The sequence below is a fragment of the Pseudorca crassidens genome, chromosome 3 (genome assembly GCF_039906515.1).
Source record: "Pseudorca crassidens isolate mPseCra1 chromosome 3, mPseCra1.hap1, whole genome shotgun sequence".
Taxonomy (NCBI): domain Eukaryota; kingdom Metazoa; phylum Chordata; class Mammalia; order Artiodactyla; family Delphinidae; genus Pseudorca; species Pseudorca crassidens.
The window spans coordinates 108,596,427-108,619,894 of NC_090298.1; the positions used below are offsets into that span (position 1 = coordinate 108,596,427).

Below are 23,468 nucleotides of genomic sequence, written 5' to 3' on the forward strand. Positions count from 1 at the left end.
ACCTCTTTAGTTAGATTTACTCCTAGGTGTTTTATTCTTTTTGATACAGTGGGATTGTTTTCTTAATTTTCTTTGTGATAGTTCATTGTTAGTATATAGAAACCCAACAGATTTCTGTGTATTAATTTTGTATCCTGCAACATTACCAAATTCATTCATGAGTTGTAGTAGTTTTTTGGTGGCATCTTTAGGATTTCCTGTGTATAGTATCATCTTTTCTGCAAAAAATGACACTTTAACTTTTTCCTTTCAAATTTAGATTCCTTTTATTTTTTTTTCTTGTATGATTGCTATGGCTAGGACTTCCAATAGTATGTTGTAAAAGTGGCAAGAGTGGATATCCTTGTCTTGTTCCTAATCTTAGAGGGAAAGCTTTCAGATTTTTACTATTCAGTATGATGTTAGCTGTGGGTTTGTCATATATGACCTGTGTTATGTCGAGAAACATTCCCTCCATAACCACTTTGTTGAGAGTCTTTATCATAAATAGATCTTGAAATCTGTCAAAAAGTTTTTCTGTATCTATTGAGAGGATTATATGATTTTTTATTCTTCCACTTGTTAATGTGGAGTATCACATTGATCTATTTGTGGGTATTGAATTATCCTTGCATCCCTTGGAAAATCCTACTTGACCATGGTGCATGATCTATCCTTTTAATGTATTGTTGAATTTGCTTTGCAATTACTTTGTTAAGGATTTTTGCATTTATGTTCACTAGTGATATTGTCCTGTAATTTGGTGATGTCTTTCCATGGTACTGGTATCAGGGTGATGCTGGCCTCATAAAATGAGTTCAGAAGCATTTCTTCCTCTGCAATTTTTTGGAATATTTTGAGAAGGATAAGCATTAACTCCTCTCAAAATATTTGATAGAATTCACCTGTGAAGCCATCTAATTCTACACTTTTTGTTTGTTGGGAATATTTTTATTACTGATTCAATTTCATTATTGCTAATTGGTCTGTTCATGTATTCTGTTTCTTCCTGGTTCAGTCTTAAAAGATTATACATTTCTAGGAATTTGTCCATTTCTTCTAGGTTGTCCATTTTATTGGTGTATAATTGTTCATAGTAATCTCTTTTAATCCTTTGTATTTCTGTGATATTGGTTGTAACTTTTCCTTTTTCATTTCTTATTTTATTGATTCAGGCCCTCTTTCTTTCTTTCTTTTTTTTTTTTTTTGATGAGTCTGGCTGAAGGTTGTCAATTTTGTTCATCTTTTCAAAGGACCAACTCTATGGTTTGTTTGTTTTTTTTATATCTTTATTGGAGTATAATTGCTTTACAATGGTGTGGTAGTTTCTGCTTTATAACAAAGTGAATCAGCTATACATATACATATATCCCCATATCTCCTCCCTCTTACATCTCCCTCCCACCCTCCCTATCCCACCCCTCTAGGTGTTTCTATGGTTTTTTACATCTCTATTTCATTTATGATTTTATTTATGATTTCTTTCCTTGTACTAACTTTGGGTTTGTTTTTTTTTTTTTCTACAGTAAGTCCCCTACATACGAACCTTCAAGTTGCAGACTTTCAAAGATGTGAATGTGCGTTCACATGTCCAATCACGTAAGTTAGTTCACGTGTCTGGTGTACACTGTCACATGCATGCATCCTCTACAAGTGGTTGTGCTTTTGTGTACTTTAGTGTACAGTACTTTATAGAGTACAGTATCTTTATTTCAAGCCCAGGATGTCTGGAAGCAAGAGTAAAAGCAGCAATGATGTAGCTGGTACTGTACTGTACTTTTCATGGTACTGTACTGTAAGATTAAATTTTTTTTTTATTTTTTTGAGTTCATTTGGTATGTGTTATTTGTGTGAAAAGTATTATAAACCTATTACAGTACAGTACTATATAGCCTATCGTGTTAGTTGGGTACCTAGGCTAATTTTGTTGGACTTACAAACAAATTAGACTCATGAACGCACTCTTGGAACAGAACTCGTTCGTGTGTAGGGGACTTACTGTAGTTCCTTTAAGTGTAGGGTTAGGTTGTTTATTTGAGATTTCTCTTGTTTCCTGAGGTAGACTTGTATCACTATAAACTTCTCTCTTAGAACTGCTCTTGCTGCATCCCATAGATTTGGATCATTGTGTTTTCATTTTCATTTATCTCCAGGTATTTGCTTACTTCTTCTTTGATTTTTTTCAGTAATCTATTGGTTGTTTAGTAGCATATCATTTAGTCTCCACATGTTAGTGTTTTTTTCTTTCTTTTCTTTTCTTTTTTTTTTTGGCTGCGCAGCTTGTGGGATCTTAATTCCCCAACCAGGGATCAAACCCAGGCCCTCAGCAGTGAGAGCAGAGTCCTAACCATTTGACTGCCAGGGAATTCCCTACAGTTTTTTTCTTGTATTTGCATTGTGGCTGGAAAAGATGCTTGATATGATTTCAGCCTTCTTAAAGTTTACTGAGACTTGTTTTGTGGCCTAGCATATGATCTGTCCTGGAGAATGTTCCATGTATGCTTTTAAAAGAATGCATATACTGCTGCTTTTGGACAGAATGTTCTATATATATCCATTAAGTTCATCTCATCTAATATGTCATTTAAGGACAGTATTTCCTTATTGATTTTCTGTCTAGATGATTTGCCCATTCATGTAAGTGGGGTGTTAAAGTCCCCTACTATTGTGTTACTGTCAATTTCTCCCTTTATGTCTGTTAATATTTGCATTATGTATTTAAGTGCTCCGATGTTGGGTGTGTATATATTTACAATTTGTTTTTGAAAGACTAAAATTGTCACTTGGAAATAAAGTGCCTCCCAGGGCACACAGAAATAGGTTGAGAACACAATGGTTGGAGAGGGAGGAGCTGTAAATACAGCAACCTACACACCACACATCTCAGAGGAACAGGCTCCCGCACACATGGACTTCATAATACCAGATGGTCTATTTGTTCACAATATTAAAGGGCATCTAGAATTAGCTACAGTAAGGGATAAAAAGTTGTCTGAAGAATGGACACAGAAAGGCTATGTCTGAAGATGACCTGTCACTTGGGAGGGTGGAGCTGCTGGGCCTTCCTTTTGACCACTGTCTTGCAAAAAGTGCAGAAGAAGGAGAGGTGGCTTTAGTCATCTGCCATCATTCCTTTCACTGGGTCCTTTTGCCTTGTCTCATCCAGCTGTCTCTTAATCTCTTCTTCCATCCTTTGAATGCTATCCATAGTCAGGTCAACCCACTTATTGAGCCAACAGAACAGCTGCCTGTGGAAGTTTGTAAACAGACACCTCTCTTACTTATGTATAAAGTTTTCCACTTTGTTCTGCAGGCCCCACCACTTGAACTTGACAGTAACCATTTTGTATGTATGAATGTATGGGTAGTCTTTCTGATTTACAAGTTCTTGCTTCCAGTTGGGGCTCAAGGGTTCTCAGCCTGTTTTGATAGGTTTAAATTTTGCTGGGTCTTCCTCTACCTTGAAATCCTTTCTAAGTACTTGGTTTTGATCTGCAGTGTCTATATATATGGCTTCCACATGTTTTCATGCCTCAGGTTCCAGTTTATGCACATTCTCCTGGGTGCCAAGATATGGTTTGTGCCAGGTTTCAATTTTAATCAGAAAGTCTTCTTTCATGTACTCATTTGTAATAACAGTTCAGCAATAAGGGTAGGAGGGTAGGCATTCCATGCTTTTTCATGTATATTCATGGCTCCCTCTGGGGCCAGCATTTGAACAAACATGGGCACTTTGCTCTGTAAGTGGTAGATATTGTGTGTTTACTAGCCTTTCTCACTGTCCTTCTCATAGGGCTCATTCACCAGGACCTCTATGCCTTTACCACCACCAGTTTCATTTTTGTTGACCTCAGCCACAGAATACAGCTACCCCACTTGATACTCTTCCACAGCCACAGGTAAGATGACTTGATACTCCTTGAGCAGCACCATGTTGCTTCACGGCTAGGCAGCTGCCCACTGCCCACCCAGCCTCCTGCCTGCTTCCCAGTGGCCACTCTCCCCATGGCCTGGCCCAGTCTGGCTGCCTGTGCACCTTCCTTGTGGTCTGCTCTGTCCCTGCCACTCTTGCTGCAATCACTGGTTGGCTTCCGCCATCGCAGCCTCGCTGCCTCCTATGTCACTGCTGGTGCTGCCCAGAGCTCCAGTTCTGCCTACAATTATTATATCTTCTTCTTGGACTGACACTTGATCATTATGTGGTATCCTTCTTTGTCTCTTGTCACAGTCTCTTTAAAATAGACTTTAAGTCTATTTTGTCTGATATAAATATCACTACCCCAGCTTTCTTTTCATTTCCATTTACATGGAAAGCCTTTTCCCAATCTCTCACTTCCAGTCTGTGTATGTCTTTAGATCTGAAATGAGTCTCTTGTAAGGAACATATATATGGGCCTTGTTTTTGTATCATTCAACCACTCTATATCTTTTGATTGGAGCACTTAGTTCCTTTACATTTAAAGTAATTGTTGATAGCTTTGTACTTACTGCCACTCTGTTAATTGTTTGGGGGTTATTTTTGTACTTCTTTTTTGCTCCTTTCTTCTTTTGTTCTCTTCCCTTGTGATTTGATGACTATTTATAGTGTTATGTTTGGAATCCTTTCTTTTTTGTGTATCTATATAGATTTTTAGTTTGTACTTACCATAAGGTTTATATATAGAAATATATGTGAGTGTATAATTATTTTAAGTTGCTTATCTCTTAAGTCTGAACACATTTTAACAACCCTGCATTTTTACTCTCCCCACCTTTACTGTTTTTGACATCATATTTTGCATCTTTTTGTTTTGTGTACCCCTTGACTACTTATTGAGAATATAGATGATTTTACTACTTCTGTCTTTTGACCTTCCTACTAGCTTTATACATGGTTGATTTACTATCTTTATTGTATATTCGCTTTTATCAATGAGATTTTTCCTCTGTAATTTTCATGTTCTAGTTGTGGCCTTTTGTTTTGTTTTGTTTTGTTTTGTTGCTTAGAGAGTTCCCTTTAACATTTCTTGTAAAGCTGGCTTGGTGGTGCTGAACTCTTTTAGTTTTTGCTTGTCTGTAAAACTTTTGATCTCTCCATCAAATCTGAATGAAAGCCTTGCTGGGTAGAGTATTCCTGATTGGAGGTTTTTCCTTTCATCACTTTAAAGTGGGTGGCTGTGCAGCTGGGGATCCTGGATCTAGTGTCCACCTGCTGGTAGGCAGGACAGGTTCCTGACATGGCTGGCTGCAGGGTCCTGGGTGTCCCAAAGCTGGCGCTGGCCCACTGATGAATGGGGCTCAGTCTCAAGGGTGGCTGGCTGAGGGGTCCAAGGTGTCTCAGAGCTGGTGGTGTAAACCTGCTGGAGGGCAGGGCCAGGGCCCTTGGGGTCCCAGGGCTACTGCTGGCCCACTGGTAGGTGGAGCCAGTTCCCAGGGTTTCTGGCTGCAGAGCCCTGGGGGACCAGAGCTGGTGTCAGCCACTGGTCTGTGGGGCCAGATCTTGAGCAGCTGGTTCAGGGGCCCAGGGTTTCCCAGAGTTGTCCTGCTGGTGGGTAGGGCCAGGGCCCAAGGGTCTCAGGGCTGGTGCTGGGTGCTTGTAGGTGGGCTGTGTCCTGACACAGCAAGATGCAGGACTGCGTTTGTCCTGGGGCTCATGTCTACCCACTGGTGGGAAGGGCTGGGTCCTGAGGCCTCTGGCTATAGGGCCTTGGGGGTCATGAAGCTGGTGCTGGCCTGTTGGTGGGTAGGCTGGGTTCTAACATGGCAAATTGTCATACTTTAGTGGTCCTGGGGCTGATAGCCTGTTAGTGGGCAGGGCTAGGTTCTGGGGTCTCTGGCTGCAGGGTCCTGGGGGGTCCCAGGGTTGGTGCCAACCCTCTAGCAGGTGGAGTCTGGGCCCAGGCTGTCCTGGAGCTATTGCCTGCCCACTGGTGTGTAGAGTTGGGTCCTAAGGTCTCTAGGCTGCAACTCTGGGTGTACCAGAGTTGGTGTTATGCCCACTGCTGAGCAAAGCCAGGTCTCAACAACTAGCTGTTGGGCCTTGGGGCTCCGAGGCTAGTTCTGGTGCACTGATGGGTGGGACCAGATCCTGGGCCCTCTGGTGGGCAGGGTCAGGTACCAGGGCAGCTGGGGGCTCAGGGGTTCCTAAGGCAGCCAATCTGCTAGTGGGTGAGGCTGTGCCTCTGCCTGGCTAACTGCTTGGCCTCAGGCATCCCAGTACTTGTGCCAACATGCTGATGATCAGGGCTGGGTCCCAGCACTAATACGCTAGGAGGACTCAAAAATGGCACTTGTGGGCTTCCTTGCTGGTGCAGTGGTTGAGAGTCTGCCTGCCGATGCAGGGGACGTGGGTTCATACCCCAGTCCGGGAAGATCCCACATGCCGCGGAGCGGCTAGGCCCGTGAGCCATGGCCGCTGAGCCTGCGCGTCCGGAGCCTGTGCTCCGCAACAGGAGAGGCCACAACAGTGAGAGGCCCGTGTACTGCAAAAAAAAAAAGAAAAAAAAAAAATGGCACTTGTCAGCACCAGTGTCCTCGTGGTAGAACACATTCCCCATAATGGCTGCAGCCAGTGTCTGTGTCCCCAGAGTGAGCTCCAGTTGCTTCCTGTCTCTCCGGGAGGCTCTCCAAGATCAGCAGGTGGATCTGACCCAGGCACCTTTCAAATTACTGCTTCTGCTCTGAATCTTGGAGCGTGTGAGATTTTGTGTGTACCCTTAAAGAGTGGACTCTCTATTTCCTACAGCCCTTTGGCTCTTCCAAAAGTAAGCACCACTGGCTTTCAAAGCCAAACGTTCTGGGGGCTTATCTTCCTGGTGAAAGACCCCCAGGCCTGAAGCTGGGGAGCCCAATGTGGGGTGGACCTCTCACTCCTTGGGGAGAACCTCTGCAATTGTAATTATGCTCCCATTTGTGGGTCGCCCACCCAAGAGTATGAGTTTTGACTATACAGCATTCCTGCCCCTCCTACCCATTTCACTGTGGTTCTTTCTTTATATCTTTAGTTGCAGAAGATCTTTTCTGCTAGTCTCCAGGTCTTTCTCATCAATAATTGCTCTGTAAATAGCTATCATTTTGGTGTGCCTGTGGGAGGAGGTGAGCTCAGGGTCTTCCTACTCTGCCATCTGGGCCACTCTCCCCACGTTTTGTTTTTTTTAACTAGAATTGATGCCATAATTTTTAAATTTTAGTCACTTATTATTTTGTAAGTCATAATATGAGTAGGAAAGATATGTTGTCAGTGTAATAGGACACTAGAAATGAGTGCAATAAGAAAGGCGCTTTTTTTTTTTTTTTTTGCGGTACACGGGCCTCTCACTGTTGTGGTCTCTCCCGTTGCGGAGCACAGGCTCTGGACACGCAGGCTCAGCGGCCATGGCACATGGGCCCAGCTGCTCTGCGGCACGCGAGATCCTCCCGGACCGGGGCACAAACCCACATCCCCTGCATCGGCAGGCGGACTTTCAACCACTGCGCCACCAGGGAAGCCCAAGAAAGGAGCTTTGACATGTATACACTGATGGGGATAAAATTGATGACTAATAAGAACCTGCTGTATAAAAAAATAAAATAAAATAATATGTTTTTTAAAAAGGAGCTTTACCTGGAATTAAAATTGCACCCACTACTATTTTCTTTTAATTTTTATTGGAGTATAATTGATTTACAATGTGTTACTTTCAGCAAAGTGAATCAGTTATACATACATATATCCCCTCTTTTTTAGCTTCTTTTCCCATATAGGCCATTACAGAGTATTGGGTAGAGTTCCCTGTGCTGTACAGTAGGTCCTTATTAGTTATCAATTCTATATATAGTAGTGTGTATGTGTCGATCCCAATCTTCCAATTTATCCCTCCCCCTCCTTACCCCCCAGTAAACATAAGTTTATTTTTTACATCTGTAACTCTATTTTTGTTTTATAGATAAGTTCATTTGTAGCCTTTTTTTATATTCCACATATAAGCAATGTCATATGATATTTGTCTTTCTCTGTCTTACTTCACTCAGTATGACAATCTCTAGATCCATCCATGACTTACTTCACTCAGTATGACAATCCCTAGGTCCATCCATGTTGCTGCAAATGGCATTATTTTGTTCTTTTATTTATGGCCAAGTAATATTCCATTGTATATATGTACCACATCTTCTTTATCCATTCCTCTGTTGATGGACACTTAGGTTACTTCCATGTCCTGGCTGTTGTGAATAAGTGCTACAATGAACATTGTGGTACATGACTCTTTTTGAATTATGGCTTTCTCAGGGTATATTCCCAGTAGTGCGATTGCTGGGTCATATGGTAGTTCTATGTTTAGTTTTTTAAGGAACCTCCATACTGTTTTCCATAGTGACGGTATCAATTTACATTCCCACCAACAGTGTAGGAGGGTTCCCTTTTCTCCACACCCTCTCTAGCATTTATTGTTTGTAGATTTTTTTTTCTTTCTTTTTTTTGTGGTACTCAGGCCTCTCACCGTGTGGCCTCTCCCGTTGCGGAGCACAGGCTCCAGACGCGCAGGCTCAGCGGCCATGGCTCACGGGCCTAGCCGCTCCGCGGCATGTGGGATCTTCCCGGAACGGGGCACGAACCCGTGTCCCCTGCATCGGCAGGCGTACTGTCAACCACTGCGCCACCAGGGAAGCCCTGTTTGTAGATTTTTTGATGATAGCCATTCTGACTGGTGTGAGGGGATACCTCATTGTAGGTTTTTTTTTTATTTTTTTTACGCGGTACCTGGGCCTCTCTCACTGTTGTGGCCTCTCCCGCTGCGGAGCACAGGCTCTGGACGCACAGGCTCAGCGGCCATGGCTCACGGGCCCAGCTGCTCCGCGGCATGTGGGATCCTCCCGGACCGGGGCATGAACCCGTGTCCCCTGCATCGGCAGGCGGACTCTCAACCACTGCGCCACCAGGGAAGCCCCTCATTGTAGTTTTGATTTGCATTTCTCTAATAATTAGTGATGTTGAGCATCTTTTCATGTGCCTCTTGGCCATCTGCATGTCTTCCTTGGTGAAATGTCTATTTAGGTTTTCCACCCATTTTTTAACTGGATTGTTTGTTTTTCTGATATTGAGCTACATGAGCTGTTTGTATATTTAGGAGATTAATCCTTTGTCTGTTGTTTCATTTGCAAATATTTTCTCCCATTCTGAGGGTTGTCTTTTTTGTCTTGTTAAGGTTTCCTTTGCTGTGTAAAAGCTTTTAAGTTTAATTAAGTCCCATTTGTTTATTTTTGTTTTTATTTCTTTTACTCTAGGAGGTGGGCCAATAAAGATCTTGCTGTGATTTATGTCAAAGAGTGTTTTTCCTAGTTTTCCTCTGAAAGTTTTATAGTGTCTGGTCGTACATTTAAGTCCTTAATCCATTTGGAGTTTATTTTTGTGCATGGTGTTAGGGAGTGTTCTAATTTCATTCTTTTACATGTAGCTGTTCAGTTTTCCCAGCAGCACTTATTGAAGAGGCTGTCTTTTCTCCATTGTATTTTCTTGCCTCCTATGTCATAAATTAGGTGCCCATATGTGCATGGGTTTATCTCTGGGCATTCTATCCTGTACCATTGCTCTATATTTCTGTTTTTGTGCCAGTACCATACTGTCTTGATTACTGTAGCTTTATGGTATAGTTTGAAGTCAGGGAGCCTGATTCCTCCAACTCCGTTTTTCTTTCTCAAGATTGCTTTGGCTATTTGGGGTCTTTTGTGTTTCCATATGAATTGTAAGATTTTTTGTTCTAATTCTGTGAAGAATGCCATGGGTAGTTTGATAGGGATTGCATTGAATCTGTAGATTGCTTTGGTTAGTATAGTCATTTTCACAATATTGATTCTACCAATCCAAGAACATAGTATATTTCTCCATCTGTTTATGTCATCTTTGATTTCTTTCATCAGTGTTTTATAGTTTTCTGAGTACAGTCTTTCTCCTCCTTAGGCAGGTTTATTCCTAGGTATTTTATTCTTTTTGTTGCAGTAGTAAATGGGAGTGTTTCCTTAAGTTCTCTTTCTGATTTTTTGTTGTTGGTGTATAGGAATGCCAGAGATTTCTGTGCATTAATTTTGTATCCTGCAACTTTACCAAATTCATTGATTCATTCTAGTAGTTTTCTGGTAGCATTTTTAGGATTTTCTATGTATAGTATCATGTCATTGGCAAATAGTGACAGTTTTACTTCTTCTTTTCCAATTTGTATTCCTTTTATTTCTTTTTCTTCTCTGATTGCTGTGGCTAGGACTTCCAAAACTATGTTGAATAAGAGTGGCGAGAGTGAACATCCTTGTCTTGTTCCTGATCTTAGTGGAAATGCTTTCAGTTTTTCACTATTGGGTATGATGCTTTCTGTGGGTTTGTCATATATGGCCTTTATTATGTTAAGGTAGGTTCCCTCTATGCCCATTATCTGGAGAGTTTTTATCATAAATGGGTGTTGAATTTTGTCAAAAGCTTTTTCTGCATCTATTGAAATGATCGTATGGTTTTCATTCCTTAATTTGTTAATGCGGTGTATCATATTGATTGAGAAAAATAACATTTTTAAAAATGAAGGATAAAGGCCACTTTTTCTTAGTAGCTTACTCAAGCAGATTATCTCAGTGATAAATTAAAACCCTTGAATGGTCTGAATCTATCACTTTTGGTCTAAACTTACAACATTTAATGTTAAAGGTAGGAGTCATTTCCCATTTAGCCTCCCTCTCAGTTCAGTTCAATCAAGCTGTGCTACAGAAACTGGCTTACACTCTGCTTATGAGCCCAACTGTTAACTCCAAGTTCTACTCTTCTTACCCTGTCAGTCTCACCCTCCTAGGTAATTCAAAGGGCAGAACAATCAAATAGGCTGCTATGATTGTTAAAAGCCCAAGCCACCTTATGCAGACAAGTAAGTTCCACCACTCCTGAATGGACCTTGTATTAATTATGGTAAATATTCCTAGCTGCTGTTACCTAATCCCTGAAATCTCAGTGGATTTGAAACCGTGCAACTGAGATCGGGACTTGAACCCAGCAAAAACCCAGATTGAGACTTGAGCCCATGGGCCGGGACTCGAACCCAGGCAAAAACAGGATTGGGACTCAAACCCAGGGTTTTTTAACTGAGATCACACACCTGGTCTCAGGACTTAATGAAGCTCGGGTTCTTTTTTTAAAATTTATTTATTTGGGGCTGTGTTGGGTCTTCATTGCTGCGCATGGGCTTTCTCTAGATGTGGCGAGCAGGGGCTACTCTTCGTTGTGGTGCGTGGGCTTCTCATTGCGGTGGCTTCTCATGTTGAGGAGCATGGGCTCTAGGCACGTGGGCTTCAGTAGTTGTGGCTCGCGGGCTCTAGAGTACAGACTCAGTCATTATGGCGCATGGGCTTAGTTGCCCCGCAGCATGTGGGATCTTCCTGGACCAGAAATTGAACCTGTTTCCCCTGCATTGGCAGGCAGATTCTTATCCACTGCGCCACCAGGGAAGCCTGAAGCTTGGATTCTTGTTGTCTTGTCACAGAAAGAATTCAGTGAGAGACAAAGTGATAGGTAAGAAGTGGATTTACTTAGAGAGAAACACACTCCACAGACAGAGCGTGGGCCATCTCAGAAGGCAAGAGTGGCCCTCAGGGTATGGGGTTGTCAGTTTTTATAGGGGTGGGTAATTTCATAGGCTAATGAGTGGGAGGAGTATTCCAGCTATTTTGGAGAAGGGGTGGGGATTCCAAAAATTAGGCCAGCACCTACTTTTTGACCTTTATGGTCAGCCTTGGAACTGTCATGGCACCTGTGAGTGTGTCATTTAGCTTGCTGATGTGTTACAATGAGCGTATCCTGAGGCTTAAGGTCTAGTGAACTTGTCCGCCTTCTTGGACCTGTTGGTTCTAATCAGTTTATATTGTGTCCTCGGGCTATGTCATTCTTTTAAAAGTTGTGCCCTGCCCCCTCCCCTCCTGTTTCAGCTTAACAAATTCTGATGTGGGTCAGGAATAATGAGGACTCTGCCCCATTCATTCAGGGATTCAAGCTCCTTCCATCAAACAGCTCATTGTCCTCTGCTGGATCCTTTCTGCATTTTGCCAAGACAAAGGAAAAGAGAAAGCATGGGGGATAAATAGCATGGGAGATTTTTCTGGGGCTTGAAATGGCATACATCAGTTCCTCACACATCTCACTGACCAGACTATAGGCACATGCCCCCACATAGCTGAAGGGATGCAGGGAAACGTAACTTAGCTATATGCTAAGGAAAAGAGGATGTTTGTTATCTATTGCTATGTAACAAATTATCCCCAAATTTAGTGGCTTAAAACAATCCTTTGTTATCTCTTAATTGCTGTGGGGTAGGGATTTGGGAGATCAGTCAGGTGGTTCTGCCTTGGAGTCTCTCATGAGGTTGCGGTCATCTGAAGGCTTGACTGGAGCTGGAGGATCTACTTCCAGGGTGGTTTATTCATAGCTGACATGTTAACTCTGGCTGCTGGCAGGAGGCCTCAGTTCCTCCCAACATAGGCTTTCCCACTGGGCTGCCTGCGTGTCCTTGGCCATAGCAGCTGGCTTCCCCCAAAGTGAGCAATCCAAGAGAACAAGGTATATAAGCCACAAGCCCTTTGTGACCCACTACACAAGGGTGTGGATGCTAGGAGAGGATGTCTGTGGGCTATCTTGTAAATTGGCTACCACCTGAGGTTTGGTGAATATCTGACACAAGTCTGTTTCAGGCAGTTTGATACTGTGATTTATGGTAAGAAATATATATTTGGTCTTCATCTCCCTTTCTGGCACAGAGCTCCTAAAACCCTTGTAATTATCCTAAGTGATAAGAGGGATAAATGTATCTTTTGTTATGTTATGTTAATGAGGTGACTTTTGGACCACCCTTAGGTAACCTAAGGGAATCAACCCCTTGATTGGAACTTTCAGCCCCACCCAGCAACCTCAGGGAGGGGGAAAAGGGCTGGAAGTTGAATTCATTTCCAATGGCCAATGATTTAATCAATCGTGCCTATGCAGTGAAGCCTCCATAAAACCCAAAAGAACATTTTTCAGAGATTCCAGGTTGGTGAATACGTGATTTGGGGAGAGTGGTGCACTGAAAGAAAGTATGGAAGCTCCTGGCCCTTCCCCATACTTTGTGCTATGTATCTCTTATCTGGCTGCTTCTGAATTATATCCTTTTCTAATAAATCGCTGATCTAGTAAGCAAAATGTCTGAGCCCTGTGAGCCACTCTAGCAAATTAATTGAAGTCAAGGAAGAGTCTTGAGAATGTGTGATTTACAGCCAGCTGGTCAGAAGTACAGGTAACAACCCGAGCTTGTGAATGGCATCTGAAGTTGGAGGGATAGGGGGATGGCAGTTGTGTAGGACTGAACCCTTAACCTGTGGAATCTGATGTTATCTCTGGGTAGTGTCAGAATTGAATTGAACTGTAGGACGCCCAGCTGGTATCTGGAGAATTAGCGGATGCTGTGTGGGATACTCACCCCCCCCCCCCCCCCCCCCCCCGCACACACTGAAAATTGAGTCTCAGAACGATTTTAGGCAGAAAGGTCGGACACAATCAGCAAGACAACTTAGCGGTTATCTACCTGATTTATTAGCACTAGTTTGACGAAATCAATGGGAACGTTAATATGCCTAAGGAAACTAGACTCAACCCTCTTATACATAGTACAAATGCTTCTCTCATTATTACATTTTTTACAGTGGCACAAATCCCTCCAAAACTCATCCCCCGCCCCAGAACTTCCCTCATAAAAAAGTCATAAAAATACGTAAAGCCATAAAGTATTAGGGGAATAATTTCTTTTATAAATCCTCCTAGGGTGAGAAAGGTTCTTAAAAATATGAACTAAATTAAAAATTGGTACATTAACTATATAAAAATATGAACTAAATTAAAAATGGATACATTAACTATATAAATATTTTAAACACCATAAACAAAGTAAAAAAATGACAGTTGGAAAAAACTCACTTGTAAGACAAATACAGCCAATTTCCCTAATCCACCCCCCCTAAATTTTTTAAGTCACTAATAAAATCAAAAATTTAGAAGAAAAACAATTTGCAATAAAATGTGTCAAAATCTACTAAAATGGCCTTAGGGATTAAAAATGGAAGGAACCCATAAACACAAAGAGAATGAGAGAAGAGACAAAGCAGGCAAGAAGTATTAAATAAATTTTAGAAGCTGGAAAGTGCCTACATGAAGGAAAGCAAAGAAGCAAACCTGTTTGCCCTGCACAAACTTAGAAAGGCTAAGGTGCATGGCAAGACCAAAAAAAAAAAAGTTTTGTTGTCAGCCAACATAAGAACTCAAACCCTGAGATTTCCCCCCAACTCTACACAGCCAGAGTCATGCATAACTTAAAAATTTTTGCTAGTGTGTACATACACATTCACAACAATGAGTTTTCAATTTGGAGAGTTAATTCTAAATATATTTTCAAGCCTTTATAATAAATAGCATTAGGTAACAAGGAAACATCATAGTATGGCTTCACATGGTCATCAAAGATTCTGTGACAAATCTACTTTCATCCCTTCCACACTACCCCAGTAGTCCAGGAGAAACACGTGAGCTGGACAAAAAGCATTTTTGCTAGACCCACAACTGTCATTTTCTGGATCAATCACATCACATACTCCTTTGTTCTTAGAAAATAAGAGAATTGGATTAGAAAATCTTCTCCTGGACTAATATTTTACCCTAAAAGGATATTTCAAAGCTAAAGCTAATTTTATGAAATTTTTACATTTGTCTTCAAAGATCAGTCACACCATTATAGCCATGTACACATGCTGAGTCCTCCGTGGGGAGAAAAAACAAAAACCTCCCAAATTATGAACTCCACCTTCAAACATTCCAACAAATATGTTTTTAAAATAAGTCAAATACAGAATTCAGACCATGCAACAATGTCTTTTATTACGTATGGGTTTTTAAAATTATTTCTGCAATCTCTCCATACACAGGCAAAAAAAAGTATTGTTTTGCATATTGGAACTTGCAGACCTGATCACTGCATAGAGAAGGGAAAATGATCCCTACAATACACTTAACCAGGAGGCCAATTCATCTGTCGACCTCCAAGAACATGGAGATGAACATGATAGACAGACTGTCCCCCATCTGAACCTTCATTCACCACCATTCGATAACCCTTCTTCAGGCCCAGATCAGCAGCACATTTCTTGCCAACAATCATTAAATGTCCAAGAAGCTGAAAAAAAAAAAAAAAGTTTCTTAAGCAATGGTAATTTAGAACTTCTTGTCATCATGTAACAAACTACCAAGTTGAAATATTAAATTAAAAGACTGCCAAACTGAAACAGACTTTGGGCAAATATTTGGAAACACTTTTAATCCTAAAATAATATAATCTACAATTAAAAACCCAGTAAGATTAGGTATTTATTAATTACTAATTTCAATAAACATATTAAAGACAAAAATCTGCTCAACTAAAACAATTTTTAAGGCTTCCCTGTGGTGCAGTTGTTGAGAGTCTGCCTGCCGATGCGGGGGACACGGGTTCGTGCCCCGGTCCAGGAAGATCCCACATGCCGCAGAGTGGCTGGGCCCGTGAGCCATGGCTGTCTGGAGCCTGTGCTCCGCAACGGGAGAGGCCACAACAGTGAGAGGCCCGTGTACCGCAAAAAAAAAAAAAAAAAATTTTTAAATCATATTCCAAGTGGTATTTAAGTTTTCTTAATAAGGCACAATACCTTGCTTGCTTGTTACGGGGGAGTGTATCAGTCAGGATAGAATTGGTTATGCTGTGGTAACAAACCACCTCCAAATCTGGTTTACAACGAACATACATTTCTTGTGTTTACTACATCTTCATCACAAGTTGACCAGGCGCTATATTCTACATCTTTTTCACTTTGAAACCCATGCTGATGGAACAGTCTCTGTATGATCACAGTGGCAGAGGCAAGAGAGAACATGGCAAACCGGGTGCTAGCTCTTAAAGTTTCTATTCAAAAGACATGTATCACTTCTGCTTGTACTCATTGGCCAAGTTAAGTCATACGACCAGGCCCAACATCAGTGAGGTCAGAAATATAATGTACCCCTAAATAAAATAGTATTTATGAACAATTATATAATCTACTACAAAGAGCACCAGGAAAAATTTTAATTGAGGCCAGTACCTCCTAGCAAAATCAAATAATTATTTTTCTTTAACGGCATTAACAGAAGAGCCAATGAACCCTCTCCTGTACAATAACACTGTTTCTTACTTAAGGAAAAATTAGTCTCACCAACTAATCCTTGCTTAGAACGCTTTTTTGTTTAAAAATTTGTGGTGATGACTTCTTTTGGGCATCATTCTGGGATTGTTGGTGGGAGTGTAGTTTTGACCACAGAAGGCTAGGAAATGGGTAAGAAAATACACTAATCAGTCAACACTAAAGATACTCCATTTCAAAGGCTGAAAATTAATTTCCTATTTTCCATGCCAAACTATGTCCAATTACATTGCTCAACATAGTATATCAGAGGTTCTGCATAAGACTGAATGAAAATAGTAAGGTTCTCTAATAATAAAAACTCTAAAAATATGGAGCTACATCTAATGTGAATATACATCTTTTCTCTTTATCAAATTCTCAGGGAGAAATGAAAGTCTAAAGATGAAATTTGTTTCGTAAACTTAAGCCCAGAGATCATTTGAATAAAGGAATTAAAATCCAAAAGGAAAAAGAAAAAAAAAGAATTTGTGGTGATAGATGTAAACAAGACTTACTGTGATCATTTTCTTTTTGAAAATAAAAAAATTATTTATTTATTTGGCTACGCCAGGTCTTGGTTGCAGCACTCGGGATCTTCGTTGAGGCATGTGGGATCTACTTCCCTGACTGGGAATTGAACCCAGGCCCCCTGCATTGGGAGTGCAGAGTCTTACCCACTGGACCACCAGGGAAGTCCCACTGTGATCATTTTGTAGTACATACATATATCAAATCATTTTGTTATATACTTAAATCTAATATGTTATATGCCAATTATATCTCATTAAAAAATCAAATTACTTATACATTGCATTGAATCACTGATGATTTTCTGATTTTCCTCAGTAATGCCCTCAGGAAAATGAAAATGTGATATCACTTTAAAGTCAAAATTTAGTCTCCCAATTTAAAAAGCAAGAAAATTAATGATGTTAGTAAATGTACTTACACTTTCATCGTCATCTTCTGCTGCAGAAATCTGGGATATATGTTTCTTGGGTATCACCAGAAAATGTGTTGGTGCTTGAGGGGAAACATCATGGAAAGCAAGACACTGGAATAAGGGGGGGAGGGGAAATCAAGGTTTTCATATATAATCTTACAGCCTAAACTTATCATTCTTTCACACTAACCCCATGGGAAACACTGTAATAAATGCTAGGAAATCAGAATTGGACACAACACATGTGGTCCTCTGATCCTTTTCATGGAACTTACAGTTTAATGGTATCCTTTTGAATTATAGTTTTGGCCGGGTATATGCCCAGGAGTGAGATTGCTGGATCATATGGTAACTCTATTTTTAGTTTTCTGAGGAACGTCCATACTGTTCTCCATAGTGGCTGCACCAATTTACATTCCCACCAACAGTGTTGGAGGTTCCCTTTTCTCCACACCCTCTCCAGCATTTATTTGTAGACTTTTTGATGATGGCCATTCTGACTGTTGTGAGGTGGTACCTCATTGTAGTTTCGATTTGCATTTCTCTAATAATTAGTGGTGTTGAGCATCTTTTCATGTGCCTGTGGCCATCTGTATGTCTTCTTTGGAGAAATGTCTCTTCTGCCCGTTTTTCCATTGGGTTGTTTGTTTTTTTGTTGTTGAGTTGTATGAGCTGTTTGTATATTTTGGAAATTAAGCCCTGTGGGTCATATTATTTGCAAATATTTTCTCCCATTCCGTAGGTTGTCTTTTCGGTTTTCTTTTTTTATGGTTTCCTTTGCTGTGCAAAAGCCTGAAGCCTGTAAGTTTGATTAGGTCCCATTTGTTTATTTTTGCTTTTATTTCTATTGCCTTGGGAGACTGACCTAAGAAAACATTGGTACAATTTATGTCAGAGAATGTTTTGCCTGTGTTCTCTTCCAGGAGTTTTATGGTGTCATGTCTTATGTTTAAGTCTTTAAACATAAGCCATTTAAGCCATTTTGAGTTTATTTTTGTGCATGGTGTGAGGGTGTGTTCTAACTTAATTGATTTATATGCAGCTATCCAACTTTCCCAGCGCCACTTAAAGGAAATCTTTTGATTCATGTCCCCACCTTCCCTAGGTCAGGAGTCCTGGTTGTGCAATTTGGTTTTTTTCCTTTATGGCGGTGATCACTTTTGTAATGAGAAATTTGCTGATATTTGACCAACACCGATTTCTTCCAACTTTACTGAATTACTTAATAAATATATCTATTCTGTTTTGTAGAAATGAAGAGCGTAAGTAACATTTAGACAAATTACATACCACTTGAATGGTTTTGAATCTCTTGTTCTCTACTGAAGGTGGAAGCTGTTTAATAGAACCTATCCCAGCTTAACTGTCTCAGGAGTTATTCTACTTGGTACTCTGTACAAAAATGCTGTATCATTTAGATTGCTTCATGCTGTTACACCTTGGAACTTTGATGGCTCAAAAGTCAGTATTTCAACGATCATTCATTAAAAGAAACTTAAAATATTTTTAAAGAAATACACATTACCTACAACAAAAGAACTCCCCTAACGGACAAATAAAGATATTTATATAAATTCACCTCGAGGTAGGTGTTCTGAATCTAAGAACGCTACTAGTAGCATAAAATCTTTCCTTATATTCCATATTTCATAAAGCTAATTTATTAAAGTTCACAAACCTTGTATCTAAATCAGCCAACCTGTCCAGCTTTATGTGAGATCCATAAATATAACCGCCCACTAAATATTTTATACAAGATGTCTCGAAGTCAAATGAACTCGGCCTTTCTAAAACAGTTTCACCTAGAGTGAAGTCAACAAAAACGACATTCTTAATCCCTTGGCATAAAATTGCTTCCTGAAAACATAAAAGGAACCATTCTTCCCGGGAGGGGCCAAAGGAAAGCAAATCCCAGATGCAGGCCCACTCTCATCTCAGGAGTCCTAGGCCCGAGAATGGGCGGCGGGGGTGGGTCCGGGTGGCGTTGGCTAGCGGCCCTCGCCCAGGCCCAGCGCGTCTGTGCCGCCCCCAGGCCGTTCGCCCCCGGCCCTCTAGCGCAAGGCGGCGGGGAGAGGCGCCCGGGAGCTCCCGGGCAGGCCGGCTGTGCGCGGGAGATCGCGGAGATTGGGCCCGAGTCAGGGTGCGATCGGGTTTCTGCCTGTCAGGCAGAGCGCGGGCGAGATTGTCAGATTCCTGATACAGGAGAGGTCCGAGGCAGTCGGGGAGCAGGCGAGCGCTCATGCCGAGGACCCGGCGCGCCCACAACAAGCACCCAGACCCCGCAGCGCGGGCCCGCGGGCGCCCGGCGGCCTGGGCAGCGCTCCGGGCTGATAACGCGTAACCGGAGCGCAGGCACGCGCCGGCCGGCCGCCTCGGAGCGGCCGCGGCCCAGCCCGCTGGCTGTGGGCCGAGGCAGAGGCCGCGCGAGGCGGCCCGCTGCCTTCCCTTCTCCGCGGCGCACCCCCACCCCGACTCTTCCCTTCCCTTCCCTTCCCACTACGGGAAACCCGCGTGTCCACAGGCGGCTGCCCCGCCTCAGCCCACGAGCGAGGCGGCGCCCGGTGCCTACCTGGTCATCCTCATAAATGATTTTGGCTGGGATTTCCTTGCGAATGATCTTCCCGAAGATCGTGTCGCCACCAGGCCGAGCGGCCTGAGCCTTAGCGATCTCATCTGCCATCTCGGCCTCCCTCCCGCGCGGCTGGCCGGGGAGAAGGTCGGGAGGAGGGAGGAGCCGTGGACGCTGGCAGAGGGCGGGAGCTGGCGGCCAAGCCCGCTAGGGGACCGCTGCTCTCTTGCTCCGGCAGCTCGTGCGCGTGCGCACTGGCGACGTGCGCTGGGCTGCTGCGGGCGCGCGGCAGCTCTAGGGGAATCGCTGGGCGCGACTAAGCTGGAGGGCGGTTCCTGATTGGAGGCCCGGGGGTTCCGCACCAAGGTCGTTTTTCTTCCTTTCTTGTCTCTCGGGGAGCGGTGTTACTGCAGTAAGCCCTTTGCTTAACTTATGGATGCTTGTAGGAAAAATCGTATACTGTAACTGAAAAGATTTGATAACCTAAGCAGAACTGGCCGTTTTTGCTGGCAGAGACACCATGATAACTTCATTTGTCAGCTACATAGGTCTTAGCTCCAGCAAGTAAGCCCTCCTGCATCCGTTTTTTTTCCTCACTCTAGCAGTGGTTCGCAATCTTGACTGCACATTAAAAATCACTTGGGGAGCATGTAAAAAGTCCCCGGGAACTTGGCCATACCTCAGGTCAGTTAAATCAGACTCTCTGGGGGTGAGAGACCCAGGCATCAGTAGTTTGTAAACCTCCCTAGACTGTTCTGCAAAGAATTATTCCCAGCATTAGTCAGCATAATGTAAGATGCCCCGCCTTAAAAGAACAACACCTTTCCTAACCCCACACACCCCTCCATGTCTTTGCTCCTTTTTAAAAGAGTTTTCTATATATTGTGTCCACTTTATCTTTCTTTTTTGAAACCATTTGCCTCTTGTCAAGGTCACTAAGGACCTCCACTTACAAAATCCTATAGGCAATTCCAATTATACTTGACCCCTTGGCAACATTTGCCACTGTTGACCATGCCCTCTTTTCAGCAAAAGCCTTCACTCTTCTACCTTTCTGGATGCTATTTCTCCTTCATAGTGAGCCTTCTGTTCCAGGTCTTTCAATGCATTCCATTCTTTGCCCTCTTCTCTAACACTTAATCTCCAAGTGTCCTTATTATGAAAAATTATACCTTTAGCACTTTACCTTGGCAAAATTATTGATAGTGGTCCCCTTTAATCACAAAAGTGTCCCATTTGGTACTTTTGGTATTAAAGACATTCCTGAGACAATTGGTGAAATCTAAATAATGCATACAAATTAGGAAATAGTTTTGAAAGTCTTGTTAATTCCCCCACGTACATATAGCAAAATTATCAAAATCAGTTGATCTGGGGTGGGGCTCTATAATTTAGGTTTCTAACAGTTTCCAGGTGATGCAGTTGCTGCTAACCTGGGAACTACACTTTGAGAACCACTGATGTAAGAGAATGTCTTTTTTGTAGGAGAAAAACCTACTGAAGTGTTTAGGAGTATAGCAGTATTGTGTCTGCAACTCACTTTCAAACAGTAAAGAGATCCCCCCCCCCAAAAAAGGATAAAGCAACTGTAGTAAAATGTTTACAGTAGGGGAAACTGAGTGAAAGGTATTTGCAAATTCAATCATTCTTGCAACTTTTCTGTAAGACTGAAATTGTCAAAATTAAAAAATGAATATATACTGGGTTGGGTAGTAAATAATATGGTCATCTTTCACTAAGAGGCTTTGCTTTCTACAGAGTAATGACTCCAGTATTTATCTCCCGACTTCTTAATTCCAGATTGGTGTATGATACATATTTCTGCCTACTCACCACCTTCAGTAGGATGTCTACCAGGCACTTCAAATTTATTTTTACTCCCTCACAACAAACAATCTAAAAACCTCTTCCTGCAGCATTTTACATCTACTATGATACCATTCACCAAATTGCGCAAGCCAAAAGTCTTGCAATCATCAACTCTTCTTTGTGGATTTTCAACACATATGAATCTAATCACTTCTCACCTCCTCTACTCCACCAGCCTAATCCAAGCCTCTATCATATCTTGCCTGGAGTACTTCAAAAGCCTCCTAGTTTGCCTATCTGCTTCTACTCTAGTCCATTTGCTATACAGTAGTCAAGATGATTTTTATAAAATATAAATCATGATGTCACTCTCCTGATGGTAAGGCATTTCACCATAGAATTAAATATAAAATCCTAAACTTGGCTTATAAGCTATTAAGCAATTGGGCCCATGGCTGCTTCTCCTACATTTCCTTCCATTTCATCCTTATTGACCAGCTTCACCCAAAGTGGGTATGAGAGGCAGAAGATTTCCATGTCCTAATCCCTGGAGCCTGTGAATATGTTACTTTACGTGGTAAAGGGGATGTGCAGATATGATTAAGTTAAGGGTCTTCAGGTGGGGAGATTCCTCAATTATCCAGGTGGGCCCAGTGTAATCACATGGACCCCTTTAAATGAAAGAGGGATACGGGACAGTGAGACTCAGACAAGGAGATATGATGATGGAAGCAGGGGTGAGAATCAAAGATTGAAGATGCTCCACTGTTGACTTAGAAGATGGAAGGGGCCACAAGCAGATGACATTCTGGAAGTCAGAAGTCCAAATTGGGTTTCACTGGGCTAAAATCATGGTGTCAGCAGGGCTGCATTCCTTCTAAAGGCTCTGGGGGAGACCGGTTCCCTTGCCTTTTCTGTCTTCTAGAGGCCACCTGTGTCCCTGGGCTTCTGGCCCTTCCTCCATCTTCAAAGACCACAGAAGAGCATCTGCAAACCTCTCTCTGACTCTGCTTCCTTCTTCCACTTATAAAGATCCTTGTGTTGGGACTTCCCTGGTGGTCCAGTGGTAAAGAATCTGCCTTCCAATGCAGGGGATGCGGGTTCTATCCCTGATTGGGGAACTAGGATCCCACATGCCACGGGGCAGCCAGGCCAGCGTGCCACAACTACTGAGCTCAAGCGCCTCAACTAGAGAACCCGCATGCCGCAAACTACAGAGCCCACTTGTTCTGGATTCTGCGCGCCACAACTGCAGAGCCCACCTGCCCTGGAGCCTGCGTGCCACAGCTAGAGAAGAGGAAAACCGCACGCCACAACTAGAGAGAAGCCCATGTGCTGTAACGAAAGATCCCACATGCCTCAGTGAAGACCCCGGGTGCCACAACTAAGACCCGACACAGCCAAAAATAAATATAAATAAATAAATAACTAATAAGTAAATCTTAAAAAAAAAAGATCCTGTGTTTACATTGGGCCCATCAGACAACCCAGGATAACGTTCCCATCTTAAAATCCTTAATTTAATCACATCTGCAAAGCCCCTTTTGTCATAAATGGTAATAATATATTCAAAAGTTCCTAGGATTTAAATAGGGACATGTTTTGGAAGCCATTAGTCTGCCTACCACATAGTCCATGACCTTACATGATGAACATGTAGGAATTTCCTGTTCAGTTCTGGGTCCCACACTTTGAGATGCCAACAAACCAAGACGTATTCCCAGAACAACCAGAATAGTCGCTTCTTTTATGGAACAGCTCAAGGAACCATACAGATTTACCTAAGAGAAGAGAAGCTTCAGGACTGAATTGATTTTTGGGCACTATGGAAACTATACTTTCAAATATTGGCAGATAAGCGGCTTTAGTTAACTGAATACAGGACCCTAGTTAGCCAGAAATTATAAAAATAAATTATGAATGTTTAGGAGATTGGGCTGTGATTCTAAACTGAAAATGAAAATTGGC

The 23,468-nt window shown here is 42.2% G+C and overlaps 1 protein-coding gene, 1 non-coding gene and 1 pseudogene across 2 annotated transcripts; all 3 read right to left on the reverse strand.

The window, feature by feature from the left end:
- Window positions 1–1,422: 1,422 nt before the first annotated feature.
- On the reverse strand, window positions 1,423–5,773 carry LOC137220794 (phosphatidylinositol transfer protein alpha isoform pseudogene; annotated as a pseudogene).
- Window positions 5,774–14,840: 9,067 nt separating this feature from the next.
- On the reverse strand, window positions 14,841–19,914 carry HINT1 (histidine triad nucleotide binding protein 1). The gene is made up of 3 exons (XM_067731642.1): window positions 19,692–19,914; window positions 17,129–17,233; window positions 14,841–15,161 (listed from the first exon to the last, which is right to left on the reverse strand). Exons 1-3 carry the CDS (start codon window positions 19,800–19,802, stop codon window positions 14,997–14,999), a joined length of 381 nt encoding a protein of 126 aa, XP_067587743.1. The 5' UTR covers window positions 19,803–19,914; the 3' UTR covers window positions 14,841–14,996.
- On the reverse strand, window positions 16,799–16,871 carry TRNAG-CCC (transfer RNA glycine (anticodon CCC)). The gene has a single exon. It is a non-coding gene; the product is annotated as a tRNA-Gly (tRNA).
- Window positions 19,915–23,468: the final 3,554 nt, after the last annotated feature.